General features: G+C 39.4%; 1 protein-coding gene across 2 annotated transcripts in view; it reads right to left on the bottom strand.

The window, feature by feature from the left end:
• Positions 1 to 18,077, bottom strand: part of Caps2 (calcyphosine 2) — a 39,105-nt gene extending 21,028 nt beyond the window's left edge. The window contains exons 1-9 of one of the 2 annotated variants that reach the window (XM_057757860.1): positions 18,036 to 18,077; positions 15,123 to 15,234; positions 13,326 to 13,375; positions 10,875 to 10,920; positions 10,659 to 10,787; positions 9,316 to 9,489; positions 8,643 to 8,765; positions 3,812 to 3,879; positions 617 to 736 (exon numbers count right to left, since the gene is read on the bottom strand). In XM_057757860.1, coding sequence (XP_057613843.1) covers positions 617 to 736; positions 3,812 to 3,879; positions 8,643 to 8,765; positions 9,316 to 9,489; positions 10,659 to 10,787; positions 10,875 to 10,920; positions 13,326 to 13,375; positions 15,123 to 15,200 — 788 coding nt within the window. In that variant the 5' untranslated portion in view covers positions 15,201 to 15,234; positions 18,036 to 18,077. Of the gene's footprint in view, positions 1 to 616; positions 737 to 3,811; positions 3,880 to 8,642; positions 8,766 to 9,315; positions 9,490 to 10,658; positions 10,788 to 10,874; positions 10,921 to 13,325; positions 13,376 to 15,122; positions 15,235 to 17,630; positions 17,813 to 18,035 lie in introns of those variants that run through there. The other variant, XM_057757859.1, reaches the window with a different exon arrangement.
• Positions 18,078 to 20,352: the final 2,275 nt, after the last annotated feature.

Genomic DNA, 20,352 nt, shown 5'->3' with positions numbered 1-20,352 from the left:
GCACATTATCCCTCAAATATTTGAATGTATAAACAATAAGCTAAGAATGAGACAAAATGGTAAGACAAACATTTATAGCAGTCTGAAAAGATAGAAGGGCTATTGTGTACAATAGATTTCCTATCAAATATGAGGCTGAATGTCAATTGTCAGCAAAGTCATTAAGTTCAGTGGGCTATGCCAAAGGACTGGAAAAATATCCCATTAACGGCTACAGTTAGGATCTAGTAAGACCCCTAGACTATGTGTCAAAGGCATGATTACCCTCCCAGGGATCTAGAATGAAATGAACTAGTTAACAAGCAGGGCATGTCTGGAATGATGGTCCTTTATATATTACATAAGTCTGATTTAGCCAGGGTATCATCCCAGGCAGAGGTGTCTAAATTACTATATTGCTCATTTTCACATATATACTATCCTGAAAATTTGTGACTTCCCTTCTAAACTATAAATGTAGAAACTTGGAATGCAAGGACAGAAGGTAGAATAAAAATTTTAAGGAGATGGCACTGAGATCTGAAATCTCAAAACTTTTACTGCTCTTTATATGGTTTAAAAAACATGGACGTGTACAGAAATGTATTTCAACAATGCGTCGTTAAACTTTGCTTACTTCGTTTCATGCAGAGTTCGTCTCCTAACTCGAAGTGGCGCCCTCTCTGAGTCTGGAGGGGCATGAGAGCTCTCTTGTTCCTCAGTGTTTAAACCTTGTTCTGGATCACTGATGACGGCCCTAGGCAGGAAGACACGAAATCTAGTGTCTAGCATGACAAAATGTGTGCTCACTTGTTTTCAAGCAGTTGGAAAATGTCAGCCACCAGATGGCCATTTGTCCTCTTGTCATAAAAACACAAAAGTATAAACAGAAATACATGCAGATTCTTAAGGCCTAAGCTCAGAGGTGACATCATATTTTTTTGTTCATATATGACTTGTCTAAGTAATCAGTGACATCAGACCAGCTGTGGTGGTTTGAAATATGGCCTCCATAGGGATGTAGGGGTGGACTTTGAGGTCTCCTATGCACAAGCTACTCCTAGTGTGATAGTCTACTTCCTGCTGCCTGCATATCAACATGTAGCAGCTCCTTCTCCAGCACCATGTGTGCCTGCATGCCACTATGCTCACCACCAAGATGATAATGGACTGTCTTTCTTAGGGTTTGTATTGCTGTGAAGAGACACCATGACTATGCAACTCTTATAAATGAAGACATTTAATTGGGGTGGCAGCATACAGTTCAGCAGTTCAGTCAGTCCATTATGGCAGAGAGCTTTGTGGCACGCAAGCAGACGTGGCGCTGGAGAAAAAACTGAGAGTCCTACATTGTGCAGACACCGGGCAGTATCCTGAGCACAGGAAACCGGAAACCTCAAGGCCCACCCCCACAGCTGACACACTTCCTCCAACAAGGCCGTACCTACTCCAACAAAGCCACACCTCCTAATAGCGCCATTCCCTATGCGATTTTTTGGGAGGCAATGACATTCAAACTACCACATGAACTGAACCTCTGAAACTGTAACCTGCCACCTCAATTAAATGTTTCCCTTTATAAGAGCTGCTGTGTTCATGGTGTCTCTTGACAGCAGCAGAAACCCTAAATAGGATACCAACCAAGTCTAGCCTGAAGACACATGGAAAAAAAAATTACTTTTAGCTACTAAATTTTGACATTTTATATAATCAAGAAATTATTGAATTTCCTGAGATTGAGCTAGGTAATTGGTTAATGATTTCATCTGGCCTGTCTTCCAACTGTTTCACTTTAGTGAGTGAGTTGAGAATAAATAAATAAGAAGTTAATAAAGAACCAATGAAAGCCAGTAGGAACTGAAAGAAATTATCCGGGAGCTAGGAAGTGGCAACAAGGAGAAGGGTGGCAATATAAGAAATGAACTTAATTTGCTAGAACTGAGTCTTTGTCAAGTTGATATTGGAGTTGAGAAAAAGAAATGGGTCAAAGGCATCACTAAAACTTGGGGACTGAGGACTAAATAATTTCAAGAATGGAATTGCCATGGAGGAAAATTAAAAGAGCTGGTCAAATAAGAAAATTTAGATTAGAAAAAAGGGAAATCACAATCTTGAAGATTGATGATGCACTGGAATATAGAAGAAGGTTGAAATCAGGAGGTAAAAATGTTGGAGATGGAATTCATTGACCATGAATGAGCAAGTGGCTATGGATGAACAAGAACCGAGAATAAGTGGCTGCAACAAGTACGGCCAAGTGAGGTGAGCGCAAGGCAGGCAAATAGAAGAACATTGCTTCAAAAAGATTAAAGTTCTCAATGGAGACAAACACTGATGATAGACCAAGACACTGACAACTAAGAAGTCCCTTTAACCAACGACATGGCATCACCACTTTTCTTATGAAAAGAAAGAGACATCTTGCAGGCAGTGACTTCTCAGAACTTGTCGGCACTTAAGGCAACATATGGAAGGCCCTGGGTTCAAACTCCAGCACCAAATGCAGAAAAGAAAAAGGGAGAAAAGGAACATGCTAAACAAATGTGGATAGCCCTCAAATGAAGCATGTTTTTGTCACACTTCGATTTATTTTATGTATATTTCACACTGCTTTCTGAGGGATTTAAGTTATTGACAATTACGGCCAAAATTCTCAACTCTGCACCAGTCATCTCGGTTACCACAGTGACTCTGTGGGATATTCATTTCTAATGAATATAAAGATAAGATGCTCATCACCATTTGGAAACCATAGCAACTGGCTCAAGGGCGAGTCCTAGCTTCAGCAAGATGCCTTACTAATCTCCTTAAATGATATCACATCTTTGAAAGGCACGTTTTCTATGGGTGCTATGACAACAGACCAATGTCATGTGACAATCAGTATAGATCAGAGGGTAACTCTAAATGATTCTACGGTGCCCAAAAGGAGCTTACAAAAATCTAAGACTGAAATTTAAAAATGCCATCTTCTAGTTTATATGTAATTCAAATATTCATTAGCTGAAAGGAAATAATTAAGTAGTTTGAATAAAAATACTTAATAAAATCAAGAAGTAGAATTTTTAACTGTGTGTGTGTGCACGTGCACACATGCATGTGCATCTGGGCCTACATGCCTGTAATTACATGATCATGTGAGCACAAGGGTGCAGGTATGTACCCACATGAGTGTGCTCCAAAGACCAAACTCTGGTGTTATTCCTCAAAATTCACCCTTCCTGTTTTGGGAGGATGGGATTTTTTTTTGGGGGGGGGGTGTTGTTTTTTACTTTTGAGATAGGATTTCTTTGTGCAACCCTGACTGACCTAGAACTTGCTCTGTAGACCAGGTTAGCCTCGAAATCACAGAGTTTCACCTGCCTCTGCCTCCCAGGTGCTGGGATTAAAGGTGTGCACCACCCAGAACACTTCTTGTTTGTTGAGACAGTCTCTCATCGGCCTGGAGCTCACCAAGTAAGCTAGGCTGGCTAACTAGCAAGGCCCAAGGACCCACCTGTCTCCTTCCCTGAATAGAAACTACAGCCCCCTTGCTACCACGCCTGGATTTTTCACATTGATTCTGAGGATTTAAAGTAGGTCCTCCCGCTTACATGGCAAGCCCTTCACAGACTGAACTTTCTCCCCAGACTGAATGTTAAGTATTTCTACTCATCTCAGAGTGTTTTTAGTTCTTTAAAAAGTCACTAAAATGACAAAACTGCTGTGAACAGAAAGTTTGGGAACTGCTATCAGCTAGGCATTGGTTGACAAGAATATGGGTGCTTTGTATGAAAAAGATATTTTGTAGTCAGTTTCTGAATACAGATTTGTTATGAGTAGCTAGTCTCACCTGGATAAGTGGTCTATCATCATTTGCTCTGTAACCATTTGCTTCTTCTTCTCTGCTGCCACGGTTTCCTGAGAAGATAAAATAAAAAACAACTTCATTATCCACAAAGCAGAAGAGTTAGCACAAATTATAAAATATGAATGTTTTTTCTGATTTTTCCATAAGTATAGATGTTAAATTCCAATTAGTAAACCTTTTTTAAAAAAAAAATTGGTTTTTCAAGACAGGGTTTCTCTGGTTTCAATGTGTAACAGTCCTGGCTGTCCAGGGACTCATTTTGTAGACCAGGCTGGCCTCTAACTGACAGAGATCCACCTGCCTTTGACTCCAAAGTACTGGGATTAAAGGCATATTCCACTACTACTCAGCTTGTTTTTTAAGACTTATTTATGTATTTATGCATATGAATGTTTTATCTGTATGTACACCTACATGCCAGAAGAGGGCACTGAATCCCAACATAGGTGGTTATAAGCCACCATAAGGTAGCTAAGAACTGAACTCAGGACCTTTGGAGGAGCAATCAGTGCTCTTAACCTCTGAGCCATCTCTTCAGCCCCATTAAATTACCATTCCCTAAAATGAACACACTAAAATTTCAATACACATCATGATCTAGTTCCAACAAGTTGCCTTGCATTTCTCAGTCAGAACATCCTGGAAACCCCATCTCAACTTGCTATAGGGAGATCCTCAACATGAACACTCACATACAAAGAGAGAGAGAGAGAGAGAGAGAGAGAGAGAGAGAGAGAGAGAGAGAGAACAAGAACTTCATTGAAACAAGTCACAGCAGAGAAGACAAACAATGGAAAGCATTCAGTTTTCATCACAAACCTAAAAGCAGCTGATGAGGTGGCTCAGCGGGCAAGGGCACCTGCTGTCAAGCCTTGTTCAATCTGAGTTCAATCCCTGGGACCCACATGATGAAAGGAGAGAACCAATCCCTGTAAGTTGTCCCTGACGCCCAGATGCTCACAGGGGCGTATGCATATATATACACACTCAAATATGACAATTGATTAATGGAAAGAAACCTTATATCACAGAAAGAATACAATCTTTCCCCTGTACATAATTAATTAATAAGAATAATCTTTATTTGATTACTGATTTATCAAACTGCCTTCATAAATGCTTCCTTCTGAATGTGGCATGACTACCATACTCATAAACACAGGGCAGCAAGAGATACCTGCACAAGGTCAAGACAACCAAAATTCTGGCACAGGAGAGGGAAGTGCTCTCCTGGCCCCACTCCTTCCTGAAAAGCTGCTGGGAGATGAGAGCTGCTGGACAAAGCAGAACCATTCTCCTTATTCTTCTTTTATTCATAGTAGGTTTATCATGCTCCCATTGATGGCCCCATCCACATACATATATGGACAGCACCAATCAAACTTAGTGGGTGCTCTCTCTCTCCCTCCCTCCCTCCCTCTCAAATACACACACACAAGCAAGACATTAAGTTGGGAGAGGGATGTATAATGGGAGATAAGGAGAGAAGTTGGGGCAATCAAATAGGGGCAAATATGATCACATCTCATTGTCTATGTGTATGAGATTCTCAACAAAAAAATTATTAGAAATTATAAAAACTGTCTTCATGTTATTTTTTTCACATTCTAACTCACCTGAAAATATGTTTTGCTACATTTTAGGGAATATCCAACTGGGAGATTTGTTCAATTCCAGTTAGCTTATCATGCAACTGCAAACACTAAAGTATTTCTTTTGAAAGACGGATAAAACTGTTTCAATTTAAGGAGTCAAATCGAAGAGTGTTCTGATCTCAGAATGCAATTTCTGCATCTCTACTGCTCACGCCGATAAATAAAAAGAAAACTGATGGCCCTGTTTTAAAGAGAGGCTTTGCAACCTTAGTTTTATTTGAAGCAGCCATAAAATAGCAAATAAGAATGTCAAAATCAGAGCACCAAAATAAAAAGTAAAAAATCCTAAGAAACCTAAGAAATGAACACAATCACCTAAATAGTAGCCTATAATTAAATTTAGCTTTTATTTGGCAGATATTTAAGATTTAACATTCATACATCCAAATATGCCCCAAATAGAGTTTATATCACTTAATAAGTACATTCTCTAAGATCATGACATTACAATTTTGATCTAACTTAGAGCAGCAATTAAATACAAGTTCAGTAAAACAACGTGCCTTTTATGATATTGAAGGGTCGTACAAAGAGTAGACAATAACTGAAACGTACTGACACTATCTACAGAGAAAAAAAATCTACCTTGATGAAAACATAGCTGTAAAACACAAAAGTAAGCAGAAGAGAGCGATCAGGGGCTGTGATGGTGTCCATACAGAAAGCCCGGCTTGAGGGCTAAGGTTTAGGGTGGCTTAGACTAAAGGTCCTGTTAAAGATCGGAACCACCGATTCAGAGCTCAGCATGCATGAGACAGTTTAAAAGCACAGGCGTCCTGTCCACACTACAAAAGCGGCAAAGGAACTTGAGAAGGGGGTTGTCAAAACTCACAGCTCTGCTCTTCTTTAAATTGCTAGAAACTACATCAAGACACTTCCACTGGCAATCAATGGGTATTCTTTTTAGATGCCTTGAGAAAGTTCACTCAAGCAAACGAGTATGTGGCGGTGGAAGTGGAGAAGGGAGGGGAGGTGGCACAAAACAGATAAAAAGGAGTGTTACTGGGAAGAAGTAAACCTCTGGCCTACTTGATGATGCCATTGTTAAAGAAATGAAATCCATTCATGGCCATTCAGATGGTTTGGGGTTAGGGCAAGTACAGTCTCTGTGGGACTTAGGTACTGGAGACATCACTTTCAAGCACAGCTTCGGGAGATAACAAAGTAGGCCTCCTCGTGAGTAGCTTTTGTTATTTTTAGATGATAACCTTGATAATGCTCCCTATCCCTCTAAACGTAAATAGGCACAGAGAATTGCCCGTGTGGGTCTACACACAGCAAAAGCTGTAACAGATTCACATCCACCAACAAAACCAGTCTCCCCATCCCACTGCGAAATACATTGCATACGGATTGTGGACGACAGCAACCAAATGACTACAGCTTGAACCCCTTAAATCTCGGTTCTCAAACTGTGGGTCATGACCATATTGGGGGGGGGGCGCTTGCATATCAGATATCCTGAATATCAGATATTTACATTATGATTTATAGCCAATAGAAAAACTACAGTTATGAAGTAGGACTGGAAATAAATTTATAGTTGGGGTCACCACAGCATGAGGAACTGTATTAAAGGGTCACAGCATTAGGAAGGTTGAGAACCTCTGCCTTAAATCATAACACTTGTGTAGCTGGATAAAGCCTATTGTTTTGTTATTATTTCGACTGTACAAACCACAACTTTCCGCATTGCGAGTTGCCATGCTGGTCTTTTGTCTGCCTTTCTGGGATGCCTAAGATATTAATCTCCTGGCAGTTGGGGAGGACCCGAGGACCTTACCTGTCAGCAACTTTTTCCAGTACTGCTGGACCCCAGAGAAATGTGATAATTACCTATTTATAGCAGGCCTGGCCTAAGTCATATTCATCAGCCTAACTCATTTTGAAAAAAAAAAAAAACATAAATTTAGGTTTAAATTTAATAGCCTGAAGTGTGTGTGTATGTGTGTGTGTGCGTGTGTGCACATATGCACATTCACAGGAACATCTGTGTGCAGGTCAGAAGATAAACTAGGGTATTATTCTTCAGATTCCATCTACCTGTTTTGGTTTTGTTTTCTTTCTTTCTTTATTTATTGAGTCTCTTACTGGCCGGGAGCCCCCCCAATTAGGTTAAACCAGTGGTTCTTAACCTTCCTAATGCTGCGACCCTTTAATCCAGTTCCTCCCAATGTGGTGACCCCCAACCACAAAATTATTTTCATTGCTACTTCATAAATGTAATTTTGGTACTGTTATGAATCACAATGTAAATTTTGAAGAGAGAGGTTTGCCAAAGGGGTCCACCAGGCTAAATAGCCAGGTGACTGTGACCCAGGATCAATGCAGCCCTACTCATAGCTCTAGGATTACAAGTGCCTGAAACTGCACCCAACTTTGGCTATGTGGGTTCTGAGTATTGAACTCAAGGCCTTGTGATCTCAAAGCAAGTACTTGACTGACTAAACCATCTCTCTGACCATAAAGTCTAGAGCCTTAACTTTATTTAAAAAGAACCAACTTAACTCCTGGACTTTTCCATAACTGGCCTAAATTTGTATAATATCAGTAGCTAATGAAATATATATGTGTGTGTGTGTGAAAACACATACATTTTTGTATATGTATGTGCATTATATATTTATATATACATATATAAAATTTCGTGTGCACAAATATACATATATTTGTGTGTATTTATTATGTATATTTGCATATATACATGTATACCTATATTATATGCATGTGTTGTGTATATATGTGTGTGTGTATATATATATATACACACACACACACAGAAAAGGTATTTAAGGGAGAAAGGCAAAGGGAGAAATGTAGTTAAAACATAATCTTAAACCAAAATATTGGGCTTTATTTTGTGGCAAGAAAGTGGTGCCAAATTCAAAGCATACCACCATAGTGGCCAACTAATATTTTGAGCAGAATAAACTAAATTTTCACAAATTCAATGATTCAAAAAAATTTTCCTCAGAAAACATACCTAACACAAGTAAATTGTTTATAAACAATTACTAAGGGCTAAATTTAGATATTAATGAGTATTCCTCCTAGTCCAAATTCACTGCTATAACTCTTTATCCAATTACAACTGTGAAATCTTGGGAGGATAAATACATTAATGACTTATCAAATAAAGGAAAGTGCTGGTGGCTTACGGCATCTGATGTCCTTGTGCTGCTCCTTATATGGCGAGGGCTATCCGCATAACCTTGCTGCAGGAGGGCTTTCCTATCCAAAGTCAGAAGGTCATCCACAGGGGCTTCTTCCACCTGATCACACTACACAAGGAAGGCAAAAAACAAACCATCGGGCACGTATTCCCGAAAAGGCTGTTGGAGAATTCAGAGTACCAGCCAGTCTTGGGGTGCAGGCTTCCATGTGTTTAGCTAGATGACCTTTCTGAACCTCGTTAGCCATAAACTGGGATAACTGTCGATACTGTATCAAAAAATGATAAATTCTTGTATATACCTGATATACAGTAGACATTAAGTAAAAGACAGAAATGATCATAACCAACAAAGCAACTAGTGAAGAACCCTGCCAGGCTTTAAGAGTTTCTCCTCTGGGATTTCTTCTTACTGTCCATCTTCTTTGGAAGGTCACATACTTAAAAGTATAGGAACAAAGTTTTCTGTACAAAAGATACTGACAGCAGTGCTTTGGGTATGTCTTGAAAATTAAAATAAAATACTTTAAATAGCCCTGACTTATTAAAATAAACATTCAGTGTTAAACTTTCTAAATTGACAGCAGAAAGGATATTTCTAAGACACGGGCATTGTTCGCTTTAAGTTTCATGCACACTTTACAAGTTTCTCACGTTACCTTCTCATTCATCTTGCTTCCTTCCAGGTCTTGCCTGCTGGTAGCTTTCGTCTTTTCTGCGGTTCTCCGAATGTGCTGTTTGTAGCCCTCCTTCATTTCCACCGCATATTGCTCATATTTCTGCTTGTACTTGCCTGTGGGTGCTGGTAAATCCTCTGGGATGATGTCCTGTTCCTAGAGGTAACACACAAAGCATGCTGTGCACCAGAAAGCTAGGTCTCTCATAATATTTTTATTGGTTCTTTGGGAATCTCACTTCATAAATTGACCAAACTCACTTCCTAGTGCTCCCAGATCCTCCCCACAACCCTTGTGACACACCCTCCTCCAACCCTGAAAAAAAAAAAAAGAAAGAGAGAGAAAACTAAGTTCAGTTTGTGCTATCCATACTGGAGCATGGTCAAACTCCCAGTGACCAGCCCCTTGACTCCTTCCGCACCTGCACCCATGCCGGAAGCCATCAGCCGTGGTCACCTACATTTCAACATCCTTCTCACAGAACTCTCTTTGATGGCCAGAAAATGGTATTTTGGCTTTTTGTTTCTTTGGGGTTGTTTGTTTGTTTGTTTGTTTTCCAGACAGGCTTTCTCTGTACAGACCTGACTGCTATGGAATTTATGCTATAGATGAGGCTGGCCTCAAACTCACAGAGATCCACCCGCCTCTGTCTCCCAAGTGCTGGGATTAAAGGTGTGCACCAGCACCACAGTCTAGAAAAGTTTTTTTTTTTAAGTAGTATTTTTCTTGTTGACATTGCCAGGCTTACCATTTACTTTAGCTCTTAGCTGTAAAGAAAACTACTGTAGTCTGTGTTCCAAACAGAAGGGACAATAAGATATCCAGCTGACAGAGCACTGATCACAGGTGACCTGACCAGAATGGGCACGTGGCCTCGGGAATCCTTTACTCTCTGCTCGGCTGAAGGTCTGCTCCAAAAGTGACTTGAAAGAATTAACATCAAGGTATTTTTCTTAGATATTTTATGTAGGGCTTTGATTTTTTAATCAAAACAGCCCTAGGAATTAGAGATTAACAACACTAATTAAAAGCACCGGCTGCCATTTCCAGAGTATCACCATATTTTATTCCCTAGTATTTTGTGGCTGCTTGTCAAATTTTCATGGTAGCAAAAGATAATAGAGTCAGTGAGCATTTGTTCTGACTTAGATAGGCACAGATACCGATATATTATATGTGTGTATGCATATATGTGTGTGTTGGGAATATATATTTATGTCCAACTCTTGGAGAGTTTTGAGACAGTACAAATATAACACAGAAGATGACTGAGGCCAAATTTAGAGCAATAGCCACTGTAACACACAGACTAAATGCATACTGACCACTTCGTTCAGAAGATACTGTGTAGATGGTCTTTGACATGGCGTAATCCAAGCCAGAGTCGAAGAAGGTAACTTTGGTGGCTTGAGATGAGCGTGCATTGTACCACATGGTGCTTCTGAAAAATTATCCTAAAAAATAAAATAGAATGATAGTACATGCTCATAGGTGCTACTGTTGTCAAATATTTATTATATTTAAAAAAAAGTTAAAATTACCTCCTCATCAGAGTCAACAAGGCTTCCCAAATCAAGTGGTGGGACCCTAAAAGAAATAATCTATACAGCTCATATAATTTTAAGTGAGTCTGTAATGACAGAAAAATCATTTTCAAATACATTATCTATATACAAAGTCACAATTAAGCTAATGGTGTGTTAGCTTAGCATAGCATAGCAGGAAGGGTTGTAGATTTTGATAAATGTTTAGTAACTTTTCAAATTGATTATTAAATACAGTCATTATTTATAAAATAATAAATGAAATATAATAATAAAAGTATACAAATGTAAAATTAAATAAATTATATTTGAAACAAGGGTGGTGATAAGGAGGTGCCTCAATGACCGAGGCATTTTCCAGGCAGGAGAGTGGTTCAGATGCCCTGAACCCACATAATATCTAGGCAGGTGTGGCAGCTGCTTGTCATCAGCACTCAGGAGGATGAGAAGGGCTCCCCAAAGTATGAAGCACAGGTGCACACCACAAACATATACAGACACATAAGAACAAAGGCAATAAGTATTCAAAGTCCACTATCCTAATAGTTTTCCTGCTCTGTTGTTGTAATGCCCTAGGGTATCTTGTGTGTTGCTGAGGTGAGCATGGAACAGGTTAATAAGATCTAAATCTGTGTTATGTTATAACTGCACACTTCCCTTTCCAAATCTGCTCACTTTAAGTCAGCCAGCACTGGATTGTTTGCATGGAAATCAGCAAATACTAGGAATCAAGATTTGACTTACTATTTTGTTGACTTCTGAGACTTAAAAAGTGGAGGCAGAAAATATTAATAATTCAAATAAAATGTAATACACCACATATGTAGCTGTCTAGTGCTGGGTTACTGTCTTAATTAGGGTTTCTGTTGCTGTGATGAAACATCATGTCCAAAAGGCAAGGTGGGGAGGAAAGGGTTCTTTGGTTTAAAATTCAGCATTGCTGTTCATCACTGAAAGAAATCAGGACAGGAACTCAAACAGGGCAGGATCCTGGAAGCAGAAGCTGATGCACAGGCCATGGAAGGATGCTGCTTACTGGCTTGCTTCCCATGGCTTGCTCAACCCATATTCTTAAAGAAGCCATGATGGGCCGCCCAGGGATGGCACCATCCACCATAGGCTGGCCCTCCCCCTCTGATCACTAATTGAGAAAGTGTTTTACAGCTGCATCTCATGGAGGCATTTTCTCACCTGAGGCTCCTTCCTCTCAGATAACTCTAGCTTGTGTTAAGTTGACACACAAAACCAGCTAGTACAGTGGAACAAGAGAATGTTCAGCAATATTATTTTAAGCATTCAAAATTGGTTTCACCAAGCAACCACTCATAATATTTCATAGCAAATAAAAATATCGCCCAACATTCACACTGGAATTGGCTCATCACTACAGCCATAGGCTGATTATAGATATTCAGAGAAAAACAAACAAAGCATTCTGTGGGTACAAATTGCCTAAATGGATTTTATAATAGTTTACATATTTTATGAGCTATGAAAATTTCTTGCTATATATAATTTATGTAACAAAAGCTTTGACCAACAACATGCATTTAATTTTTATAATGAGTGAATAAAATGTAGAGTAAATATTTAATAAATTTTCACATCCACTATAAACTGTAGATTAGCATACAACTAGAAGACCACTTGCTACACCCTCTCTGACATGCCCCTTGCTATTATCTATATTGTGTGTTCAGTACATAAGCATAGCTTTTTAACTTAAAAGTCACTTAAGTTTCATATCCAGCTGAAGACAAAGGTATCTACCATGTAGAAACAGATGAAATTATTGACCTTGTTTATTTTTAGTCTGCAAAAGTATTACTATGGTGTAATTCAACCTACGAAGTTACATGTCTTGTAATCTAAACTACATGAAAAATGATTTTACTTTTCAAATGTATGAAACTATAATATATGACATATTCTAAAAAAAGAAAACTTTACTAATATCAATTACATTCTCATATTTATCAACATGACAATTTAAAATACAGGTATCGTTACTATTAGGTAACTTTTACTATGCCAATCACAAAATGAAGAATGTCATACATTTCTTTAGAGTAAGTATACTTACCCTGGTTTCTACATGTATCAAAATACCCTATAGAATTCCTAAATTCATAGTTTTATGATGTTATGTGTCATTTTAAATTAAACTTGAATCTTAAAATAACAAAATGAATTTTTTAAGAAAGAATTTCTTTTTTCAGGAAATTGTGAGAACAGCATTAAATAAGAACAATAGAATATTGTCCATATTCCTACTATCCTATTGAAAGAGGTGTTTTTTTTTAATTCTGGAATGATAACATTCATGCTTTCTCTATGCAGACTTTTCTGCTTTTCAATATAAAATATATGCATATGTAGTTTTAACTACTCAAAGTATCATGAATCTGTGCCGGTTCAGCAATGGAAACGTAAGGAAATGTAGCTCACACAGGTAGGCAGGGATTCTGGATTGCCCATGATCTGGAAGTCCATCCTTGCTTTAATTAAAGAGGGAGAGAGAGAGGGAGAGAATCAGTGTGCATTAAACATTAAAAGATAAGCCATGACTGGATACAATAAAGACAATTACATTTTTCCCCCTGTAAACGCCATAGAAAATGTGCCTCCCAAGACTCTACTCATTGTAATTAAGACATGGAGGAAATGATGGCTAAGACAGTGACCACCTGCCCAGCACTGTCAGCTTGGGAAGATGGGTCCTCAAACAATGACAAGACTAAAACAGGCAGGAAGACTGTGACAGCCAGAGGACTGGGATGGCTCTGTTAGGTGTACACATGACAGGGAAGCTGTACCCATGAGACCTCAACAATGTGCTTATTTAAACAAGACCTGAAAAACAACATCACCAGTTGGCAGGATGTTGTGGCCCCACCCCTACATAAAGAGCTACAGGCAATTAATGGCTGGTTAAGAGAGAGCGATCCCACTTCTCCAGGGAAAAGCCCCGGATGGGTTAACCAATCCCAAGTAGTCAGTCCTAAGGGCATATACATATGAACAACTCTAAAGGGACTCAGCGGGTTATATTTATAAATTATATACATACATATGATAATAAAGAGTAAAAGGCCATGGAGGAGGAAGTTTGGAGAGCATGGAAGGAGTTGGAAGGAATTGAGGGAGTAGAAACCGATATAATTATAGTACTCATAAATGAAATTATCAATAAACAAATAAAAATACCAGAGAGAGAAATTGCATTTAGTTACTCCATGAAACACAGACAGTAGTGTCTTGAGAGTTGAGAAGGAGATTCCCCACAATACATATCTGGATACCCTTCCGACACAACTAACATAAAAGCATAAGATTTGTTCCTCAAACATTTTCATTTGAATGTAAATACAAAAATAGCAAGTTGGTGACAGCTACATGAGCCACAGCCCTGTGGCTTGACTCTGTAGCCATCAGCAATGTCATTAACGTCATTAACGTCTTCGCCTCTTTGCCTCTCAGAGCCCTGAACACAGAGAGTGGAGGTGTAAGTCTCATTGAAGCCTTTGGTTTTAGCCTATGGTTCCCCATCTTCTCTGCTTTAGGGAGTCATGGGTTTCCTTTAAATATCTTTCCTAGTTGAATTCAATACTGTTGGAATATGAATCCCATCTGTAAGATGAGAGGTTCCTTGAGCTAAGTCTTCATTTCATTGATTGTTGGACCTTTAGTACCCAGTACTATGCTAAGTGGGTTATGAGCACAAAATAAATAAGACTCGAGGGATTCAGTCACTGAAACTCCATCTTAAACAGTGTACAAGGTAGAGAAAGTTTAGTTTATGATATTTTAAATCTTTTGTACATGTTACACTATATCTTTTGTGCATACTAATACTTTCAGAGTATTTAATACATAAAATGGTTATAGGATGTGTGATTAAGTATGCAGTTTAAAATGATGTGCCAATTAACCATAAATCTACTAGCATGTAATAGGGACAACACTGTAAAGAAAATGATACTTTCTTCTTCCTTTAAATTTTCTCCTTTCACTTATATTTTCTGATAATATGCAGGGATTTTTTAAAATAACAATGATAAAGCAATAATCTTAAAATTAAAAACTTAAAACTAAATCAATCTATTTTAAAACAATAATTATCTTCAAATTCGGTGGTCCCAGGCTTCCTAGAGCCTAAACATTTGTGAGTGAAAACAGAGGAAAAGACAGTGGAAACAATTGAAGGGATCCTTCTATAAGAGGAAAATCCTATGGCTTACATACTTGTAGTGAATTCTTTCGTTGAGAAAATAGGCGAGGTTGGTTCCTAGATGCAGCCACTCCTTTGACCTCTAAATCCATTCAAATGTATGTGTTTCTCATGCAATGTGCTGCTCTTTTCAAGAGATAAAATAAATGCAAAATGGTCACTTTTATTCAAATTTTAAATAATCCATACACAGCCCTTGTCCATACAGAGAAGCCATTGTGTTTAATTGCCATGGCTAATAATGAATTAGTTTTGACTTTATAAACTGAAATCAAGTTTTGGTGATGCAAATACATCGTGCTTCATGGAAGCCTGCATGACATGACATATGCCCAAAGAAGTCCTTCTCTTAATCTTTATGCTCTATGAATATGTCCCTTTTATGGCAAAAGGGATATATCAGGTGGGATTAAATTAAAATTTTCAATGGAAAAATTAATCTGTTGGGCTCACTGGAACCACACAGGTCCTTAGAAGAGGGGTACAGGAGGTCTCGGGTGAGACCGAGAAGGGGGGGACGATGGAGTCGCAAGCTTTAGAAGAACACAGATGCTATACAACTGCCACCAAAGATGGAAAAGACAACGAGCACTTTCTAGAATGTGCAAGAGACAAGGAACGACACTTCCCCTGGGACTTCCTAAAGGAACCAGTTCTGCTGGTAGCTTGTTTTAAGCCGTCATAGACAAAATTTTGTGCACTGATCTCCAAGATTATAATATAATACGTTTATATTTCTTAAAGTCACTCCGTCTGTTGTAAGGTTTTAGAGCAAAATTGGAAAATAAATTATCTGCCTGTCTTCTCTACCAAATGAGCTTATTCTTCTGTATATTCACTTCTCAGGCCGTGATGGATTTTGATACTGTCAGGGTAGACTAATGAAAATATTTCTACCAAACAGAATGATCAGTAACTATGTAATGATGTAAAAGAACATATTGAGTAGATATACTCAACTTGTCAATAGGTACAAAATAAAAATCAAATGACTCTATCTGTCCTCAAAATTTTCATCATGACCAGAATAATTTGCATCCAATTGTGTTGTGCTTAAATATGACTCGAATAAGTCACTCAGGGTCAGCCTCCTGAAGTTTGCACCAACCCTGACTGCAAAGTCACTTTGAGCAGAACTGCCTTCTGGTCTCCTGCAGCTGGTCACTCCCGTGCCCTTGACAGTCGCAGAGATCCACACGCTTGCATATTTGAATATTCGGTCCCCAGTTGGTGAACTGTGTAGGAAGAATTAGGAGGTGGACTTGGTGGAGGAGGTACGCCTCAAGGCTGGGCTTTGAAGTTTCAAAAGGCCCACATCAGGCTGAGCTTGATATAATCTCTCAGTTACTACTCCAAGGTCATGTCTGCTTGCCTGCTGCCATGCTCCCTGCCACGATGGTCATAACTCACCCTTGGAAACCGCAAGCAAGTCCCAGTTAAATGCTTTCTTTTGTAAGTTGTCTCTGTCATGGTGCCCCTTCACAGCAATAGATCAGTAACTCAAACTCAAGCCAAAGTTAAGATGGAGACGCTGAGCAGCCAATATATGTCTTTCTCTCTGACACAATGCCCAGCCTCTCAACTTCATACCTTAGCAACTCTGGTTGCCATTCCAAATAACCATATGACGTTTTAAACCACTAGACTTGGTTTGCAGTTAATAACAAGAGCAAATAAAAAACCGAGAATGTCCTGTTCCTACTGTCCCCTGTGCTTCTCCACTGAGTTTTTAGTGTGGTATCGCAACCACAAAGGCTAGTAGTTACTGCCCTTCATATAACATAAATTCTTTAATGAATACTTGTTGAGTCAATAGATAAATTAATGCATCATAAATGTCCATATACACTTGAAATATAGCCATGTTAAATTCATTTCTCTGTATCTAACTACACCCATCGCAATGCCAACATAGAAGTCTTTCAGGAAACAATCCAGTAAGGGGTTTGCAGCACCAAATAGCGCCAAGTACTCTTCAGTAAAACCGAGTTGAAACTTATAAAATCAATAACTCCAGTGGATGCCCACATTATATCTCAAGACTTGGGAGAAAGCCTAGAAAATGAGCAAATTCAGTCAATTAGGCATGCGCTAACTCAGAATGGCACAGCGTAGAAGTGATTCATTCACAAAAGTGATTCATCCCAATGCAAATAAGAGTGTTCAAAGGGAAATGTTGCCATAAGGGGCACACTGGAGTCTGAAGGATTAGCATCTGCCTACTAGCCCCCCAATTAGAGAATCTAACAATTTGGACAGAGCTTCAAAAGCTAAAATCGCCCAAGCTTCTGATTTTTACACTGAGCAAGCTGAGACCCGGAAAGGTAACAGTCACTTGGCTTAACTCCATCCAATCTAGTTCACAAACAAGAAAGAGGGAAAAAGATTAGTAAATACAGTTTAGTACTTAAATTTCATGAGGGACACAGACCCCACCTTGAATCCGTGGTGACAACCCACTCAAGATCTGAGATTGAACACAAAGTTGTTCCTAATTCAATTAAAATCTTACTTCACAATACCTGGGGTGTGCCAAAAGGAATCCACCTTCCACCTCATCTGGGACTCAAGGGGACACGGAACAAGCCAAGTTGATTTGACCTAACAATGTTAGCTCTGTAAAGCCCAGACCCGGAAAAGAAGGGCTGAAAGGAGTATAAACCAGATTCCACCAAGAACTTGCTTCTGGGAGCTTCCCGTCGCCAGCCCAAGGGACAGTTCCCAGCAAACAGGGCCAGCGTCTCAAGTTGCTAGGCAACTGGCGCTGGTTCATGAAGCTTCCACCTTGCCCTTTTCAACTTCCCAGTAATAAAAGAGGCTTCAAAGCTCCATCCTTAGTTTCTGCCTGGCCGCCTCTGGGTCTCATGCTGTGCCTCCCATCTTTCCACCCCGCTACTTCCACACCCTGCACTTTGGGGCGAACTCACCCCAAAGTCTAAAGGATTTCTGCTTTACCACACAACCTTCCAGGTCTAAGAACCCAGCTCTGCCCTAAACCCTGGACTGGAGTAAAAGCACAGGAGGGGACTCACTCAAGCAAGCATCTCCTGCATCAGGAGAGCGCCAAAACCCGGCAAGGATCACGACCCTTGGTGGATTATTCATTTAATGAAATTCCCTTGAACACGGTTTCACAGAGCAACTACCAGATGCCCAGAGTCCAGGTTAATATTTAAGGAGAAAACAACATAAAAGCATCCTGTATCCCAGCCTACCACCAATTTTCTAACCCAAATCTTAGCTATTTCTGCACCATGTCTGGGTCGCAGCTACCTGGCCATAAAGGAACAAAGTTAGCTGACATATTGATAAAATTCTACTCCGATAACAATTGGTGGTATCGTCACCAATGCGACGTCAGACCTGCAAACCTTGAGGCTTAAAATTGTTTTGTTTTGTTTGGCTTTTGCTGACTGCGATAGCTTTTAAAAGCTAGCTTTCTTCCTAACAATGGGTGTCAAAATATGCACATTAAAAACAGCTTCAGATTAAAAATTCAAATCTGTTTTGAAGGCACAGAAACTCTACTCACTGGTGGCGATGCAGCCAGCCCGGCATGAATAAGGAGGATATTTGATATTTGAAAAACCTAATGGGATGGTTAAGCATAGCACTCAGGAAGTGGGGGCAGAAGGCTCCCAAGTCTAAGATCAGTCTCAGCTACATAGTGAGTTGAAGAGCAACAGCATGCGCTACATGAGACAAAAGCAAAAGCAAACACAAAACTTAGAAGAGTCCCTCTGTCTCGCTACCTTTCCCCACTGCTGGGGTTGTAGGCACACAGGTATGTAGTCTTACTCCCTGGGCCATCTTCAGCACCTAGAAAATTTTCATTTGAAGCTCATGTGTTGCTTTCGATATTTATTTTCATAACCACCCAGTCTTTCATGTATTCATCATACACCAGACACACACAATCTGCTAACGTGCGAAGATTAGAAAAGGTAAGCTATATGAGCCTAAGGATCATTGCCTTGTATCACTGACCTAATCAGTGATGTTTATTAGGCCCTTTGTGCATGCAAAAGATGAATAAGATACAGTTTCTGTGGTCCAGAAGGTGAAACACATACAACCTAATAGTAGCATGCTCGTTTCTTTATTCAGTCAACAAACTTTTACTGAACGCGTAAAGGACCTGTTTTAGAAAAAATGAATGGAGAAAGTAAGGCCACTGTTTATGGGAAAGGCACAGCCTGATAGGCAGGAGCTTACAGAAATGGACGTAATCCCAATTAGCAATTGATTCCATGAAGAAATATGAACGCCTTCAAGTACAAACTGAAGAAAGATCAGGGGAGACTTGAGGAGCAAGGAGCATCCTTGTCAAGCTGATAGATGTCACTGAGCCAAAAACGGTACATACAACTGGTACCAGTGTATCTGCCATAGTCAGGCTATATAATTGCAGAGGCATGTAGGTCTATACACAAGCATGTATGTGGACCAATAGTCTGTCTAAGTCCATGAGAACACACATCCCTATATGTGTACCGGTGTGGGGGATGTGAGAAACCCAGCTTGCCCGTGTGTGTGACACCACAGCAATGCACACAGCGAGCCCTCATCAGCAGATAATAAATCAGAAACACGTCCTTTCTCGCTCCATAGGAATTCTGTTAGAATCCTCGGATTTATTGCTACTGCTGTTGTTGCTTGAGTTTATGTTGTTTCTCTGTTCCTGTCATAACATAATTTCTGCTTTCTGCTAAAGGAAAAAATGGTAACTGGTTTCATATAAATAAGTTTTTGGTGATTTGTTTTGCTGGTGAGGTTAGCTGATTGGGACAGAACATTCAGTGAGCATCAACTTGCATTTACTTGAACTAAATGTCCCTGTAAATAACCTAAATATTTATTTACACAACCTGAGTATTAGAACTACTAACCTAGAAATACTGAAAATTACCGTTAAATATTACAGAAAACTTGTGGTTTATCACCAAATAACAGCAACTGACAAGTAGATTTAAAGCATTAAAGCGAAAGGGAGTAGACTTATGCTTGGTTTTCAGGGAAGTGAGCACCAACATACACTGTTCGAGCCCTGGGTGTCACAATACAGATGATCTAGAATCTGCTAGCATCCATCCAATAGGTAGGTTCTAAATTATCAGAAGGTAAGAGTTTTGCCAGAAGAGACTCTTTGGCTGTAATTTTCCCCATGGCCTATAGAATTTTCATTTTTCCAGCTAATCACTCGAAAGGAAATTGAAGCAAAATCCTAAATGTTTGACAAGGTAA

The sequence above is a fragment of the Chionomys nivalis genome, chromosome 25, assembly GCF_950005125.1.
Source record: "Chionomys nivalis chromosome 25, mChiNiv1.1, whole genome shotgun sequence".
NCBI classification, from domain to species: Eukaryota; Metazoa; Chordata; class Mammalia; order Rodentia; family Cricetidae; genus Chionomys; species Chionomys nivalis.
Note: the sequence above shows the minus strand (reverse complement) of the source record. Positions and strands in the feature narration are given on the sequence as shown.